Source organism: Sceloporus occidentalis, unplaced genomic scaffold (assembly GCF_023333645.1).
Source record: "Sceloporus occidentalis isolate IW3139 unplaced genomic scaffold, rSceOcc1.0.p SCAF_7, whole genome shotgun sequence".
Taxonomy (NCBI): domain Eukaryota; kingdom Metazoa; phylum Chordata; class Lepidosauria; order Squamata; family Phrynosomatidae; genus Sceloporus; species Sceloporus occidentalis.
The window spans coordinates 38691061-38707248 of record NW_028316987.1 but is presented as its reverse complement, the minus strand read 5'-3'; the positions used below and the strand labels follow the sequence as shown (position 1 = coordinate 38707248).

Sequence of the window (16188 nt, the reverse complement as noted above, 5' to 3'; positions counted from 1 at the left end):
CTCCCTCTTTTACTTCCCTTTCCCTTAATGACTTGTGGTCTCCCCAAACAGTCCCTCTTGTGTATGAATGTTGCTATTTAGAATACATAAGGATCCATACTTGGACAATGACTTGTCTATTAGTGTAGAATAGACTACAGTAGTTTCTAAACTACACCACCCACGATTAATGCTCATTTACTATTTCATTCCACACCAATTGATATTGAATAGTATAGGTTTACCTTAGGGTCACCATAAGTCAAAATTGACTTGGAGGCACACAGCAACAATAAAGTATGTCTTCTAATTGTTCAGACTACAGAATTCAGATGAGTTTATATACTGAAAACAATTATGCGTAAATCAGTGATGGTGAACCTTTTAGAAGCTGAGTGTCCATACTCAGTGGTGTTCCTGCACTGGGAAGGTGGGACTTCTGCCTTCTTGGGCGGGACTTCTAGGGGAAACATAAGGCACACTCTCTCCACCTCAGGCTAGCAATAGCAACACTCCCAACAAAACTTTCCAAGAAAGCTCCAGAATAGTTTCACCTTAGGGTTGTCATAAGTCGGAAATGACTTAAAGGCACCACACACACAAATCACGTTCTCTCAGCCTCAGAGGATGGCAATGGAAATCCTCTTCTGACAAAGCTTGTCCCATGATACTTTCACCTTACGGTCACCAGTAACGACTTGAAGCTGTGCATGCATGCGCACACACACACAGCACACTCTCTCAGCCTCAGGCTAGCAACAGCACCCACCTCCTCTGACAAAACTTGCCAAGAAAACTCCATAATAGTTTAACCTTAGGGTTGCCATAAGTCACACTTTTTCTCCTCATTACACCTCGATGGGCTCTTCTCCCTCAGCGCCACCTTTATAGAAATGGAGGCAAATTATAAGAGCCAAAAGGGCATGGCCCTCACTGATGCACACCATTTTACTCATGGGTAAACTGGCGCTCAGGAGGGAGGGAAGGTACTCTGGTTGAGCAGGTTGGGTTCTGACATGTAGAAAGTTGTGAACACAGTTTATAGCTTGTGTGGTCCCCAAAAAAGTAGGACTCTTCTTTTTTGAAAGGAGGAGCATTTGTGCACATAGTCACTCATATTTACCTAGCAGTGAAAGCAGGCCACAGAAAACCTGGTTTCTTGATTCTGAAATGTAAGCTCATACATTATGGTAGAAGATATGTCTAATTTTTTTATTTTAATCCACTGTATCACAGTGGCAGTGTACAATCAATAGGGCCAGATGGCTTCTCGGGAGATAGATAGATGCTGGTTTCAAGCATGCCTCTTATGTTGTTTTCAGTCAGAGCACACCACTGATAAATTGAATCTTGTGATATTGTGGTGGCATTATTAGCCTTTTACCAGTTGCTCAGATTACCTGTTTTGAGAAGATAGCCAGGAAAAGAACTGTGCCTACCATAAGCCACATAACTATTTAGCAATGCAGCACTTTTTGCAAACAACACCCCCCTTTGTCTCCCATAGGGCTACACATTGCTTGAATGGGAGATTAGGATGGCTGATTGGTATTGCTAATAGGGGAAAACACAATTGCAGATACTGAAGCAATCAGAAAACATGACAGAAAACAGGACAATTTCGCAAAATCTGTTTGTGTTTCTATGTGGACATAGTTTTCATATTTCACTTGAAAGCTATCCATCTCATTTTGGTTTCAAAATGGAGTAAATATTTACATGTAAGGACAATTTTGAAGAAAAGAAGAGATCCAGAGGGAAAATATAAATGTCAGGGGCTTTTTCACACGGCACAGTTTTAGTACAGTGATTCACTTTAACTGCCATGGCTGCATCCTGTGCAATCTCAGAGTCTGTAGTTCGGTGAGGCACTGGAACTCTCTGGCAGAAAATTCCAAATACCGCATGAAAATGCAAATCCCAGAATTCCATAGAACAGCACCATAGCAGTTAAAGTGGAATCAAACTGCTGTAACTGGGCAGTGTAAAAGGGCCATGAATTCAATTCGTTTGACTGTTGTTTTCAACATAAGGTCATTTGTACAGCAACCTTAATTCTCATTAATTTGGCACAGTGGGAACCTAGAACATAACCTCCAGGACAACTCTCTCACCCTCTCTGTTCCTCTGATGCATGAAGTGGACTCCTCCATCACTGGGTAAGGTATTTTCCATCAAATGAGTATGTGTGCATGCATATAAAATTCTGATGGCTATTTTAAGCATCCCTTCTAAGTTAGCCACAAAGAAAACACATGTTTCCCTTGTTTATAAGGCGAAATGGGGGGTGGAGTGTTTCTTTTTTCTCAGTTTATTTCCCAGACTTTCAGTTTAGGACATGATAAAAAAGTTTATCTTTTTTAATCACTCTTTCTAAGCACAGAAACATTAGGCATTAATTATAGCATTATGATCTCACTCTTTAAGGGAACATAAAAATGAGGTCAAGTCAAATGTTTTGGTTCAGATTTGCTAGACCAAAGGTTGCGGTCAAATGTTCTGGGATAGAAGAGGTCACATGGAGGTTTAGCTGTGTGCCCTTCTGCTTAATTTCACAGCCAGGGCTCTGTTTATGTTTTCCTCTGTTTTGCAAGATAAAAATATTTGAGGAGAAATAGATCATTTACAAAGGGTATCAGAAGTGGAGGAAAAATGTCTTTGGGTTTTTGGTGTTTTCTTTTGGTAGTCTGATATTATCTCCTTTTTCTCTCATTCAGTGTTGTGTCCCCCAGTTCTTTTATTTATGGTGAATCTGTGGCAGCCTCTCAGTTTATTCAGCTAGAAGATTTTGAATGCGATTTTCAAGACCTCAACTTTACTCTTCAGGTAAAAATGATGTGTAACAGTCTTTCATGCTAAGTGTGCTTTAATTTTTTTGGGGGGATTTTTTGGATTTAAGGAACACAGCGGTATATCCGTTTACATGTTCTTTTCTTATGTATAGCATATTATGCCTCAAATATGAGTGTTGCATTACAACTCTGGAGAACAGGATTTGATTCCCCCCTCAGCCATAGAAATTCACTGGGTAACCTTGGGTGAATCACACACTCTCAGCCCCAGAAAACTGCATGATAGGTTCACCCTATGGTTGCCATAAGTCAGAAATGACTTGAAGGCACCCAACAACAGCAAAGATGCTAAACTCTAAAACTGCATTCCTTTCCACATTTACCTGGGAGAAAGTTCCACTGAAGGCTATGGGACTTAATTTGGAGTAAACATGTATGGGATTGTTTCATAAAAAGTATATGGCCAAGAAGGTCATTTCTTCTCACTGGTCTTTTTGTAAAAATTATGTATTTATGGGGCTGTAACGGCATGATATAGTGATTTGAGCATTGGACTATGACTCTGGAGACCACTGTTTGAATCCCTGCTCAGCCATGGAAACCCACTGGGTGGCCTTAGGCAGGTAACACTTTCTCAGCCTGAGAGGATGACCAAGGCAAACCCCTTGAACAAAGCCTGCCAAGAAAAAACTGTGATAAGGTTGCCTTAAAGTTGCCATAAGTCAGAAATGACCTGAACGCACCCACCAACAGCTACACTCTGTTACTGCTGTTGTATTTCTATAAAGTATAGTATTGTATGGTGCAGAATATTATATCCCTTAGATTCAAAATGGTTTGCCATACAGAGTGAGGATAAGGTAATAACCCCCCACCTTCACACACACCTTTAAAATGCAAAATCTTTGGGATGTGGAAGAAGATTCTGGCCACATGATTTTTTTCTAGTGACAAGTCTTCCTTAACTGTGGTTACCCTGGTGCCACTTTTACCACAGACTGACAGGTCCTTCTTTCAGTCTCCATTAATTCTCCAGAAAAAGTGTGTGTTAACAGGAAAAATAAAATAAAAATAAAATCACCAACCCACTGTACTTCGGCTCATGCAACAATTTATGCCTTCAGCATGGAAATACAATATTCAGTTCCTGTCAGAACAAAGTATGTGGCCAATGTGGGGTTATGGTTAGAGTATTGTTCTAGGTGTATTACTTTCAGGTCTCCAGTCTGGCATGAGGATCACTGGATGGCCTTAGATCACTCACTCTCTTGCAGTTCAGCTTACTTCACAGATGTGTTTGCTTGTACAAAAGAGAGAGAGAGAGATCTTCTAACTCGTTAGAAGAAAGGCACTATATTAATTTATATTAATTAATTTATTAATATATTATTCCCATTTTGGGATATCTATCCAACAAGTAAATAAATAAATAATTCCATTCCTACTACTAATAGTTAAATAAATAAATGTTATCTCTTCAAGAACCCAGAATATCTGGAATTTGTAGGTTAAATATAAGGAAAAAGACATGTAGAGATTAAACAATTTTTCCTATTAATGATACATAACTTGTCCATGTCTTGATGGAAGTCTTCAGATACACACAGTAATTCATATGCAGGAACTTACACAGTGAGTTGCTACTTTCTTTGCTCAGCTGCTCCAGGGAGGATGTCAGTCTGCAGCATTATGGTGATACCACTCTTCAGTGTCTGAAGCACTACATGCACGGCAGCTCATTTTGCTGTTTTCCAAGGACCACAAAAGCAAAGGGAGTTGTTCATTCATATATATAATTATATAATTAGCAGGGATGTGTCTGATAAGGGTGTGTTTCCAAATTATGTTCTTCCGTTCTAGATCCAAACTGCAAAGAACATTATAAATTAGCTCTTTACTACAGATGCTGAATTCATTTTACTGACTTGTGACCAAATGCCTACATGATATCCTGAGTAGACCAACATAAAAAGTAGTGACCCCACCAGACATAAAACAATGTGCATTAGAGCCAGTTCCTGTATTATGCAGCAGTCTAGGCCCATTTATACTTAGAGCACATTCCTAGAAATCAGTAATGAAGGCTGGATACAATCCTACAGACTAAATCCAACGTTAATCCCAGTGGCTGAGTCTCAACCATTAAAATTAATTGAACATACAAGACTAGTGATTAATAAACCCATTAATTTTAGTTGGCTTTTTGTTGAGACTAACATTGGATTTCACTTTAAATGTATGCAGTGTACCTTTAAAATATTCTTGTAGAGCTAAGCATCCTGAGATACAAGACTCAGAATCTTAAAAAGATTGGTCTCATTTCTTATTCCCATAGTAAATACAATTAGTTGACTGCTGTGTCATCTAGCCTTCCCTTCAGCCATTTGCCATTCGAACGTTTGCTATTTAGACTGTAATCCTGTTTATGCAAACCTGAATGTAACCTCATTGAACTCAGTGTGGTTTGCACTGTTTATCACTTACCTCTGGAGAGGCCACAATTCAGTTAAAAGGTGAGTGCATTTTAAATGCACTGATTTCAGAGAGAGAAACCTGAGTGTGTATATACCGTAGGTATAGCAGTAGCATTTCAAAAGGACATAACTTTGGCTGGATTGTATCATATTGATTGAGAAGCAAGTCTACCAAATATTGAATGCCAGCTGAGCATATCCTTGCTATCGATTACTCATCCAAACTATTCCTGGATCCATACATTGTGAAAGTCTTTCCAGCCACTAGGTGGAACTACAGAATGACAGATTGCTCAGCAAAAGGGTTTAGTAACAGTTGAGTTCTATCAATTTTTTACATTACTCCCAAACATGATGCTATTTTTTTGGGGGGGGGGGCTAATGAATAGCACGTCTCCCACCATGGAAGACAATAGTTCACATCAATTAATTGAAGAGTAGAAGGAATGTGGTCAGGACTGGATATAGCAATATCGTTAGCTTGAATGCTGATTTTTTAAAAATATGAAATTATAAAACACCAAAAAAAAAAAAAATTCCATAATGTGATTAAACCAAAAAGTTAGGTAAATCAGCATTTTATCATAGACATCCTCAAATGTTTTGGACACATTCTGTATGAAGAAAATAATGCAGATTTACTTTGTACAATAGAAAGCAGGTTGGTTCCCTTTATTGAACAGAAGGAAGGCACTTAGAGGTTGTCCACGTTGATGATAAAGGCGGGATACAGACAGGCAAAAGGGGGTGTGTTCATGACGTCATGAAGGTAGAGCCTTCAGATGGCCCTTACCTGAATGCTGCCATGAACACGCCGCCCGCACGCCCCAAGCGGGAAGAAGCGGCATTAAAAAGGTGCTGCTTTTCCCCGCTTCTTTTCTGTATGCTGCTCCGTCTGTAAGCTGCTGCACCGGTACGCCAGAATTGTTACGCTGCTAATTTAAGTTGCCTATTTAAAAGCTCCGAGTCAGCTGCGTCGCATAATGAGTCGGGGTCCTGGAACATGCGCAGTTTGCACCGAGGCTCTAATTAGAGTGTCAGATGCCATGCAGATGTGGAAGCTGCAGCACAGCTGCACTCTATTTTAATGCTCGTAACCCTAACCCTAACCCTAGAGCAACATGTACGCATGTGCTGCTAGAATTGGGGAAAGTCTGGAATTTAAAGTGAACCCCTACACACATTCCTGTGCCATTTTCACCTAACAACAAAAAACCCCTAAAACTTTAAATATTTACATATGTACAAGGGAGGTGATGGGGGATGGCAGGGGGACAGCGGTGGCAGCAGCAACAGCTGTGGCTGTGCATTGCAGATTCAGCAAGAGCGCGGGGACCAAAGGAGAGGAGGCATCCATTATGCTGGTGACATTGGCAACATGCAAGCGGGCAAGGATGCCAACACCAGCTGATCACCAGCCGGCAGGAGACCACTATTGTTCTTGGGCAGGGCGAGGGAAAAAGTTTTAAAGGGGCTTGGGCGCTTTAAATGTGCACATAAGCTTTCTGCCGCCACTGCTGAGCGCCGCAGCTGCGCAGCTGCGCATCCGCCAGCCGGCAAAAGAAAAAAAAAAGCCCCGTTTTTGGCCGCCCGTGCAGAAGCTGCCTCTCTCTTTGCAGCGTCCTCCGAGGCGGCGGTTTGGAAACTGCGGGTCAGAAACGGCCCCAGGTGAGGCGTCTTCACTGTCCCCCATGTGGAAGCCCCATCACCTGAGCCACGCCCCCGGGGCGGGCGGTCTGGATGCTCCGTATTCAGCAGAATACACCTCCAAGACGTCTTCCTCTGCCCGTCTGTATCCCGCCAAAGATTCAGTTTCACCTCACATTTTCATAGTCTGCAGGGACTCTGCAGTGACCTCGGTAGTGCTACTTAGTCAAAATAAGCCACACTTAACATCTACCACCTGCATTCATTTCCTGTGCCCAAATTCAAATATAGGTGCAAAAGGGATGCACTTTTTTTTCCAAGCATGCCCAAACATGTCAACCAATAGCTTTATTGTTTACCAGTCAATCTTGCCAGTTGTATTTTAATTGGTTGCCTCCCTCAATCAGTCCTCTCCTCTGCTTCATATTCCAGTGAGTGATAATGAGTAAGGGTGGAAAGTGTGTGTTTTATTGCCTCCTGATACACACACAAAGGATGGAAGCTGCCCATCTCCTCCACTGTGATTGCTAGCAATGGAATGCCTCACCTCAGTTGCTGACATGCCCTCCCCAGCAGAACCCTGCTGGTGAAGTTGTACCAAGTCAAGCAAGGGTGAAGGAGTAGTCCAATCTACCCCCTTACTGTTGATCCCATGGCTTGATTCAGCCAGGGACAGGGCAGCAGCAACTAGGGTAAAGCTCTCCATCACAGAGCAAGCACAGTGAAGGAGATGTGCAGTTTTATTCGGTATGGTATATAGCTGCTAATGGAGCTAATGGTAGATAATAACAACAATGATGATAATAACAATAATAATATATTTATATTTCCCACCTTTCTCTACAGATTGAGGTGGGATTACATCTGATAAAATAAATACAAATACAAAGATACAATCAATAAAATACTGACATTATTAATAAAATTGCATGGGCTGCCCACATCCCTCTTCCTCTGCCTTACTGACCAGACAAGTAAAGAGCAACATGTTCTTGGGTGCTCCAACCCCTGCAAATAAAGAGGCATGATTATATGTAACATTTTTTAAAAAATAAAATACTAAATATGCCTCCATTTCAGAAGCCCTGCAGAAAAAAGCCAACATACACCAAGCTTGCCTGACTAATCCTACCCTTCAAATTTTCCACCCACCTTGTGTAAATCCCCCCCATGCAAAAAGTGAGTTTTTAAAATTTGTATTAATGCCTAAAAGAAGGGGTTTCACAACGAAACAGGGCATATGTCATGTGTTCCTACAGAACTGAAAATGAATTGAGTACATTTCTTTTCACCTGTGTAAACAACTGCTTACAGTAATTAAAAAAATTAATTAAAACTTTTTAAAAAAAATATATATGCTGAAGCAAACCATAAATTGAGAAATTTTGTGGGCTTTTTTTTTTTAAAAAAGAAAAGTCCTTTCATCTCCTTTATAGAGGAGAGCCAAATCCCCACCCAAATCATTAGCTCTCATTTTTCTTCACTATAAAACTACTAGATCATTTGTTTTCTAGTTTGTTTTATGGTTACATTTTATGAAGCAGTTAGAGCTTATTTTAGTTGTAGCTGGATTCTTTCCCCTTTTAAGTGCCTCTGGGATTTTGTAAGGTTTTGGCATTGTGTACCATGACTCTTTATCATTCATACATTCTTCAAAACATGACCAATGTTTGGAGAATGAAATCTAGATGTTTGGATATTTTTAGTCAGTTGGATTCTGAATAGCGCCATGTATAGACCACTGCATATTCAGAGACTAAATTCTAAACGCTGATAGCCATGTCTAATTGAGGCTGTGTACTTTTCAGTATGTAAATATTTAGGCAAATGCATCTATGTATAGATATCCAGAGCTGGATTAACCATAAGGTTGTGTGTTCGATGGAGAGAGACCCCCAATCAGATTAAACGTTTCTGAAATGAGAAATTCTGCTGCATAGATCTACTGTGAAGCAATGGCACAGTTAGAGGAAGACTTCAAAGCAGACCTCCAGGAAGTAGAATAAGTCTATGAAAGCTAATGCTACAACTTCTTTCACTCACTTTCAAAGGATGCTACAAGATCTCTTTGCATGCTAAGCCCATTAAGTGCATGGTCCAAATCACACAACTGGATTGAAATCTTTCCATGTAGTCTCAGTAGCTGAATTGATGCTAGTGAGGTAAAGGAAGCCTGCCTAAGTTCAAGTACTAATCTCTGTATTTCACTTCTGTACATGTAGAACTGAGCCTTAATTGTTGAAGGAGAGTTTCAGAACAGAGCTGTAGCTCATATTAAAAGCATTTTCAGGTGCACCATATAATTGTAATGTGCTCCTTTCAGGATAGTGAAATCAGCTCTGCTCTTTTATCTTTGGGCATGGTCAGGAACTTGGTGACCTTAGTTAAAGTATTAACTCATGAATTTGTTTTGCGAAGCTCTTCGTTCATCTTGATGATATATGTCCTTTTTATTTTCCACCTGGGGTGGCAAGTGGACTTATTGCCATAGGGTTGTTGAATCTACTTTTGCTTTTACAGCCATTTGGCCCACAGTTATTTCAAGTTGCACAGGAGTTCTCCCAGTGCTGGACTCTATGCTGGTTCAGTCCTGGGAGAGGTCCCACGCAGCTCAGAACTTTTGTGTGTGGGAGAAGCCGCAAAACAAGGGTATATTTGCCATTCCTACATCAACAGATCCACTGACTCCCTTTGCTTTCCACATGTTTTTGGTTTGTTGGCAAAGCTCATGCCCATGTTCAGACTGATAATGAAGAACCATACTGTAGTTTTCAGTGAAGTTTTGTGCCATTTAAAACAAATGAAAATTATATGGAGCCTGCCAGGTAATACATTTTCTGAAGTTTGCATGTGCTTATTCATTTTTTCTTACTTTCTTTCTCCTCAAGGTGTACAATGCTGGCCCAAGCACACTCCCTGGATCTTTTGTTAACATTTTATTTCCAAACCATCTCTCAGCTACTGGAGCAGAAATGTTCTATATTCGCCAGATAATGGTGAGTTGCTGTACAATATATTTTCTATGTATATGTTTAAGGGCTTCTCGTAAGAGAAAATGTGCAGTAAAATGAGAGTTTTGTCCACAGACATGCCATTTCAAGGAAAGAAGGTATCAATTGCTGCACTGGTAACTTCAGAGTGCAAAATTTGGCCTTGATATCATTTATAGGTTGGAATATTGCCTGGGTTCTGCCTAATAAATGCCCGAAACAGAAGGGTCAAATAAAATGGCTTCCAGCCACTGTACATGACGCACATCCCCAAAGCATCCCAAAGTCGCATAGAGGCCACACTGAGGCAGTAAGAGATGGTCCAAGCAGGAGCTCCTGCCGGCAGCTCTTTTAGGACCATGGTGGCAGCCTGTTTGGGACTATGGCAGTGGCCTGCTTCAGGGGCAGGCTGTGCAGTTGCCACAGTCCCAACGAGATCAGTGCCAGAGTGGCCAGAGGCCACTCCTTCTGGGTCATTTGCTTTGCCCCATAGTTATGTACCTATTCAGTTATTAATCTATTACTGTCTTACATTTTACTTTCCTGGTTGTCTGAAATATATTGGAGCTGCTTCTTTCCTACAGTATGGCAACTGTCTTTTAAAAAACATACGCCCTTTAACCCTAGCCATCAAGTGTCATGGTTTTTCTATGCTATAATGCAGTCTTATTTTCCTTGACTGACACATTGAGATAAACAGTGACTAATAAATGGGAGTTCTGTTTTTAAGCTTATATTGGCCAAAATAAAATCTACAAAACAAATGTGTGTGTGTGTGTGAGAGAGAGGGAGGGAAGGAAATTTTATAGAGGTAATTCTTATTACACATTTTGGATGTGTAGCCAAATCTTCCATGCCACTTGGCAGGAACATAGAGAAGACCAAGTTACACCAGTCTGAGAAAACGTCTTCTAAGACAGTTTGATCATCATTATGCTCTCAAGAGTTTTGTTTATTTGTTTGTTTATTTTTATGCGGCCTTTCTCCCAAAAAATGTTTGTTTGTTTGTTTATAATTCTAAGCACTGACGTCTCAATGGGATTCCTTTTGTGTGCAAAGTTTTGACATAATGTCAGTGCTCTCTGCAAGCAAGAAATGCAAATGTGCTGCACTAGACCAATCCCAATAAGGATTTATATTTTAGTTATTCTTTCATGTCTTTTTACTATAATGACTATGCTGAGTTTACAATATCAAACCTTCACATTACTTTTCATTTTCCTCAGTTTTTTCTTTACTGTGACTGTGAATGACGTGCTTTCTTTGAATCACTTAAGAAGCTACTATAGTGCTGATATTTTTTAAAAGTAAAGAAACGGAATTTATATTATATTATATCCCATCTTCCTCCCAATATTGAGTCTAAGGCAGCTTACACTAGAAGTTGTAACTACAGAATGACAAATTGCTCAGAGAAAAGGTTTTGTAACATTTCAATTATAACAGTTTTTTTTTTAATTTCTCCCAAAAATAATGTTATTTTGGCTAATTAGCAGCACGGAAGACAGTAGTTTTCAGCAATTATTTGAAGAGCAGAAGAAATATGGTCAGGGCTGGATATAGCAATATAGTTCACATGAATGCTGTTGTTTTTTTTTAAAATAAAATTACAATTTTATAAATTTAATAAATTTTTTAAAACTTACAAATATTACAATGCATAATAAAAGCTTTTAAAAATAAAATAGACAATACTATTAAAATTAATTGAAACATTAATGTAGAAACACTTAAAAACATGTTCAAAACATAAAGATCAAAGACCAGCACACTCCATTAAAAAAGACACACCTTGCAAAACCAATTAAAAGTCAAAGGCTTGTATATCTCAGGTACAGTAATCATGTCACCTTCATGTTGTTTAAGTCAGTGCTATCTTACCCTTTTCTGCAGCCTTGAAGGAATATAAGAAGATCCAGATCTCATGGGGAAAAAAAGAGGTTGGAGCATCTCTCTGCACTGGTGTCAGTTATCTTGTTGCATGATTTTTGGCAGAGGTTGGGAAAGCTACAGTAAAGTAGAATTCCCCCGCTCACATGTCACTACTGGAGATCCTGGAGTTTACTTACTTTACCAAGCCCTGGCTTTAAGACTCACTCATGCTCCTCTTGATCCCTCAAATATTTTCAAGCACTAGTGTTTCTTCTGAAATATTTGATAGGAAAGAGAAATAAATCTCCCTATTTAAGATGCATGTCGGGCCAAGAAGGAACCTTGTCTACTCAAAAGGGTCAAGGGGTCAAAGAGCACTTATTTTAAATTTGTTTTTTTCTAGAACTGTACTTTCCACTTCCTAAAAAACCTAATGTTTTAAGAATTTTCAAAAGAGGAGGTGGATTATGTCTGGGTCATAGGCTGGGAGCTGAAAGAATTCCCATCAGTAAAGATGCAAGGCAGAATTTGTTTCTCTGAAATATCTTGACCCTTTGCTATGTAACAGCTGGAAATCTTTGTTCCTTGGCAAGCACTTATTAGTGGCTATCTCAGATATCTGTAAACAAGCTAATCTGATTGAAAATTGATGGTATAGCAGAGGCTATTTTGAGATAGCTATCACAACATATTCAGGATCTTTCTAGATTATATTTCCCCATCCATCCCATCTGCACTTATTCTTGGTTCCTCAGCTTTAGATGAGACAGTAGAGCATCCATTACAGGGATGTAGCATTTCCAGAGTGTTTGATTTCATTTCCTACTGTTGGCAAAATGACAGTCCTCTTATTTCCATCAATTGTGGTTGTTAAAGTGAGATACAATGCAGTTGCCCATGTGACACATTTCTTGCCATATACATGAAGCCACGTGGAAGCCCCACTGTGCTGCCTTATACAGCTGTGATGCCATTGTCAGGCCAGCCTGTAATAAAATAACTATCTTTCATGATTTGGTTGTGGATGAATGGGCTGACCTTGTATTCATTATGGAGACCTGGGTGAATGTGCTTGGTGGGCTGGGCTTGTCCCAGCTTTGTCTGCATAGGTACTCACCACAGCATCAGCCTAAACTGGGGGCCAGAAGGGAGGAGTTGTTGTCATCCATAAGGACTCTTGTCGTATTTACATACATTCTAGCAGTGACTTTGAGGGTTTGTACCTTGTGTTGGGCCAAAGAGAGACAACAGGGATGATGCTGGTGCACCACCCACCCTGCTGCCCAGCAGCCTCCCTGCCTGAATTGGCCAAGGTGGTCTCAGAAGTGGTGCTAGTAAACCTCAAACCTGTGGTTCTGGGGAATTTCAGTATCTATCCAGAGGCTGTCCTGAAAGGGTCTGCTCAAGACTTCATGGCTACCATGACAATCATGAAGCTGTCTCAGCACATCTCCATTCCAACATATGCAGCAGGTCTTAGACTTGGTTTTGGCTGTTCAAGGGATGGAGAATGTTCTCGCTGGGGTATACTACAGTGCGCCCTTGGCATTCCAGACCTCCCCCCACGTAAGCCAAATACTGCACATGCTCAAGTCCCATTCAAGTGAATGGGGTTTGTGCATGCGGCGGCACAGCTGCATGGTAGTGCAGCAGCGCTCATGCACCACGGGCGCATACCTCATTCATCCAAATGGGATGCACCACCCCATGCGCTCCCGCACAGCTTTGCACATATGCTCAAAGCTGCATATAGCGCACCTGAGTATAACATGGGCACGCTGTACAAGCCTGCTGTTATGGTTAGATCACTTTCCTGTGAAGTTTGGTTTGTCAGTAGTAGATCCACCCTGCAAGGGTGTGGAACTAATGAAGATGCTCCACCCTAGAAACTTACAGAATCTGAAGGATTCCTGAATGCTCTGAGGGATTTTCTGGCTGCTAGGGATGGCAATTCTGTTAAGGGCTTGGTCTCACTATGGTGATATGGAAAGGGCCACTGATGCAGTTCCTCCTAAGCATCCAGTCCAGTGCTGTGGAGCCTGTAATTAATTGGAGTACCTAAGATGGCAGTGAAGCTGGCTGGACAAAGACTAGAGTGCAGGTGGAACAGATATGACTGATAATTGGCAAAGCCCCTTCATTGTGCCTACTATGCGGCAATGAAGGAGCCATGAAGAACCTATTATGCCTCCTCTAGTCTATCTTCAACACACCTTCCAGTAGAGCTTTGGAGAAAACAACAGAGGAGAAATGGTTAAATGATCTTCTTTAAAACTTCACACTCCAGTGTTGCTGGAACAAGAGTATTGCATAAGACTCCCCAATTCATTTTATCAGAACAACCAAGACATGTGTGTGTATGAAGGATTCTCTACTTAGAGATGATGACTGAATTTGAAGATAACCTGGCCAAAGGTCCTTCATGCCTGCCCAAGCCACCTTTGTGGGACTTCCCAGTCAGCTAGCCAGGCAGTAGGCCAGCATCCCCCTTTTGTTAATTTTTATACTAGGGCAGCAGGTGCTCTTGTGAAATGCTGACCAAAACTGCACATGATTGTATTATTAATTCTGCAACTTTGAGGTGAAGGTTTTGTGGCATCTGGAGAAACTCTAATAATTCTCTTTGTAGTGTGTTGAAGTGAAAAAATGATTTTTTAAACATTTAATCAAGGTCTCATTTCTTGTTCATCAGTGTCCTAGTGTATTTTTAATCATGTAGTAACATAGAGTCTTTAAATGCTGGTTACATCATCTTAACATATATTTAGGATTTAAAAGAAGGAAAATTATTACTAAACCCATTATTAACTAAAGGAGAATACCCAGCCAGTGCTGGGCTAGAAATTCTGTGTGTTCTATTCTTTGTTATCATTTACAGAAACACCTTTTGTTATCTTCTGGATAAAGTTCTTGTCTTCATTTGATGTAGACTCTGTGCATGGGTGTGCACATGTGTTCAGCAGCTTCTTCTTGCTGCTTAATTTTGTTCCTTTGAAACTTGGAGACTTGGCTCTGACCAAAGCTGCACAGCAAGAGCTTGGAACTACATGTGAATACTCAGTGATTATACATTTTGAAACTCATCTTCATTGTAACAGCTGGTTAAACACCTAGCCCTTGCTGTCATTGATTTTCTCTTTGCATGTTATACTCCAAGGTAAATCAGAGGGTAAATTTAGATCATTTATGAATACACCCATTGTGCCTGAATTTATTTGCTCATATTCAGTTCTACAATAAAACACTATTTTGATCTAAATTGCACAATCACTAAACCACGGGTGGGGATCATGCAGGCTTCTACACATTGTTGGGCTGAATGTCCCAGCAGCCCTGCCAGCATAGCCAGTGGTGAGGAATACAACAGGAACAGTCTGACAACTTCTACAGAGCCACATGGTCCCCTGTACTTAACATACAGGTTTTCTACTGAGATAGATAAGTTACAGCAGTATGTGATGGGGGGGGGGGGAGCCATTATTTTTCTACAATATGCCAGTATTATAATAATTATATTATTATTATATTATATTATTATTATAATATTTTTATTTATAATTATATATATATATATATATATAATTTATAATAATATAATAATATAATTATAATATTATAATAATACAATATTACAAGACCATCATCTTCACAAGAACTATCATTGGATCTTTCTTTCATGGAAATTCTGAAGTCCCAGCCAGCAGAGGTTGCTGAGACATGATGGGAACAGCAGATCAAGAACACCTGGAGAGCCATACATTCCACATCACAGATAGAGGTTTTGTACAACCCCCACCAAACCTTAATTTCCTCCTGCATTTTACTGTGTCTCCAGTAGAAGATTATGAAGAAAGGGACATTCATATTTTAGACATATTTATTTGTAAATACATCATTTGTGCTACCTTACCCTACTTGGTTTGGCAAATGTATTATTTTAAATTGTATTGCATCGCACTATATTGTTGTGTCATAAGAGGGTTATTTTTTATGGAAATTTAATGTTTGATTTGTATGATGTATGTGATTTTGTTGTAATCCCACCTTGATATGTAGGGAGAGGTGGGGTATAGAAATAATAAGTTATTATTATTGCCCAAATTTTATTCACAGTTTTGGTTGTTCAGAAAGTTTGTGACTAAAGGCCAAACCAGACATTTTAATATGAATCTCTCTCCTCCCTGCGTGCCCCAGCTCAGATCTAGCATTGGAAAGGAGAAGGCCAGGGAAAATTTTCAAGAGTGTAGTTTGAGGACATAGGGGGACTGAAGGAGTAGGTTTTCTCATTCCTTGTGTATTCCACTTAGTATAGTCCACTCCCCAATTTATAGCCAATCCAGCTGTATAGCATTTTCATAAACATGCTTTGTCTAGTTTGGCTCTGAATTTGTTCTGCAATTTGTTTTGGAGTATTTTTCAGGTGCTAGATCTACA

General features: G+C 40.0%; 1 protein-coding gene across 3 annotated transcripts in view; it reads left to right on the top strand.

Moving 5' to 3' along the window:
• Window positions 1-16188, top strand: part of ITGA9 (integrin subunit alpha 9) — a 282149-nt gene that overhangs the window by 221293 nt on the left and 44668 nt on the right. For all 3 annotated transcript variants that reach the window (XM_089532642.1, XM_089532643.1, XM_089532641.1), the window contains 3 exons: window positions 2055-2138; window positions 2697-2805; window positions 9781-9888. In XM_089532642.1, coding sequence (XP_089388768.1) covers window positions 2055-2138; window positions 2697-2805; window positions 9781-9888 — 301 coding nt within the window. The remainder of the gene's footprint in view (window positions 1-2054; window positions 2139-2696; window positions 2806-9780; window positions 9889-16188) is intronic.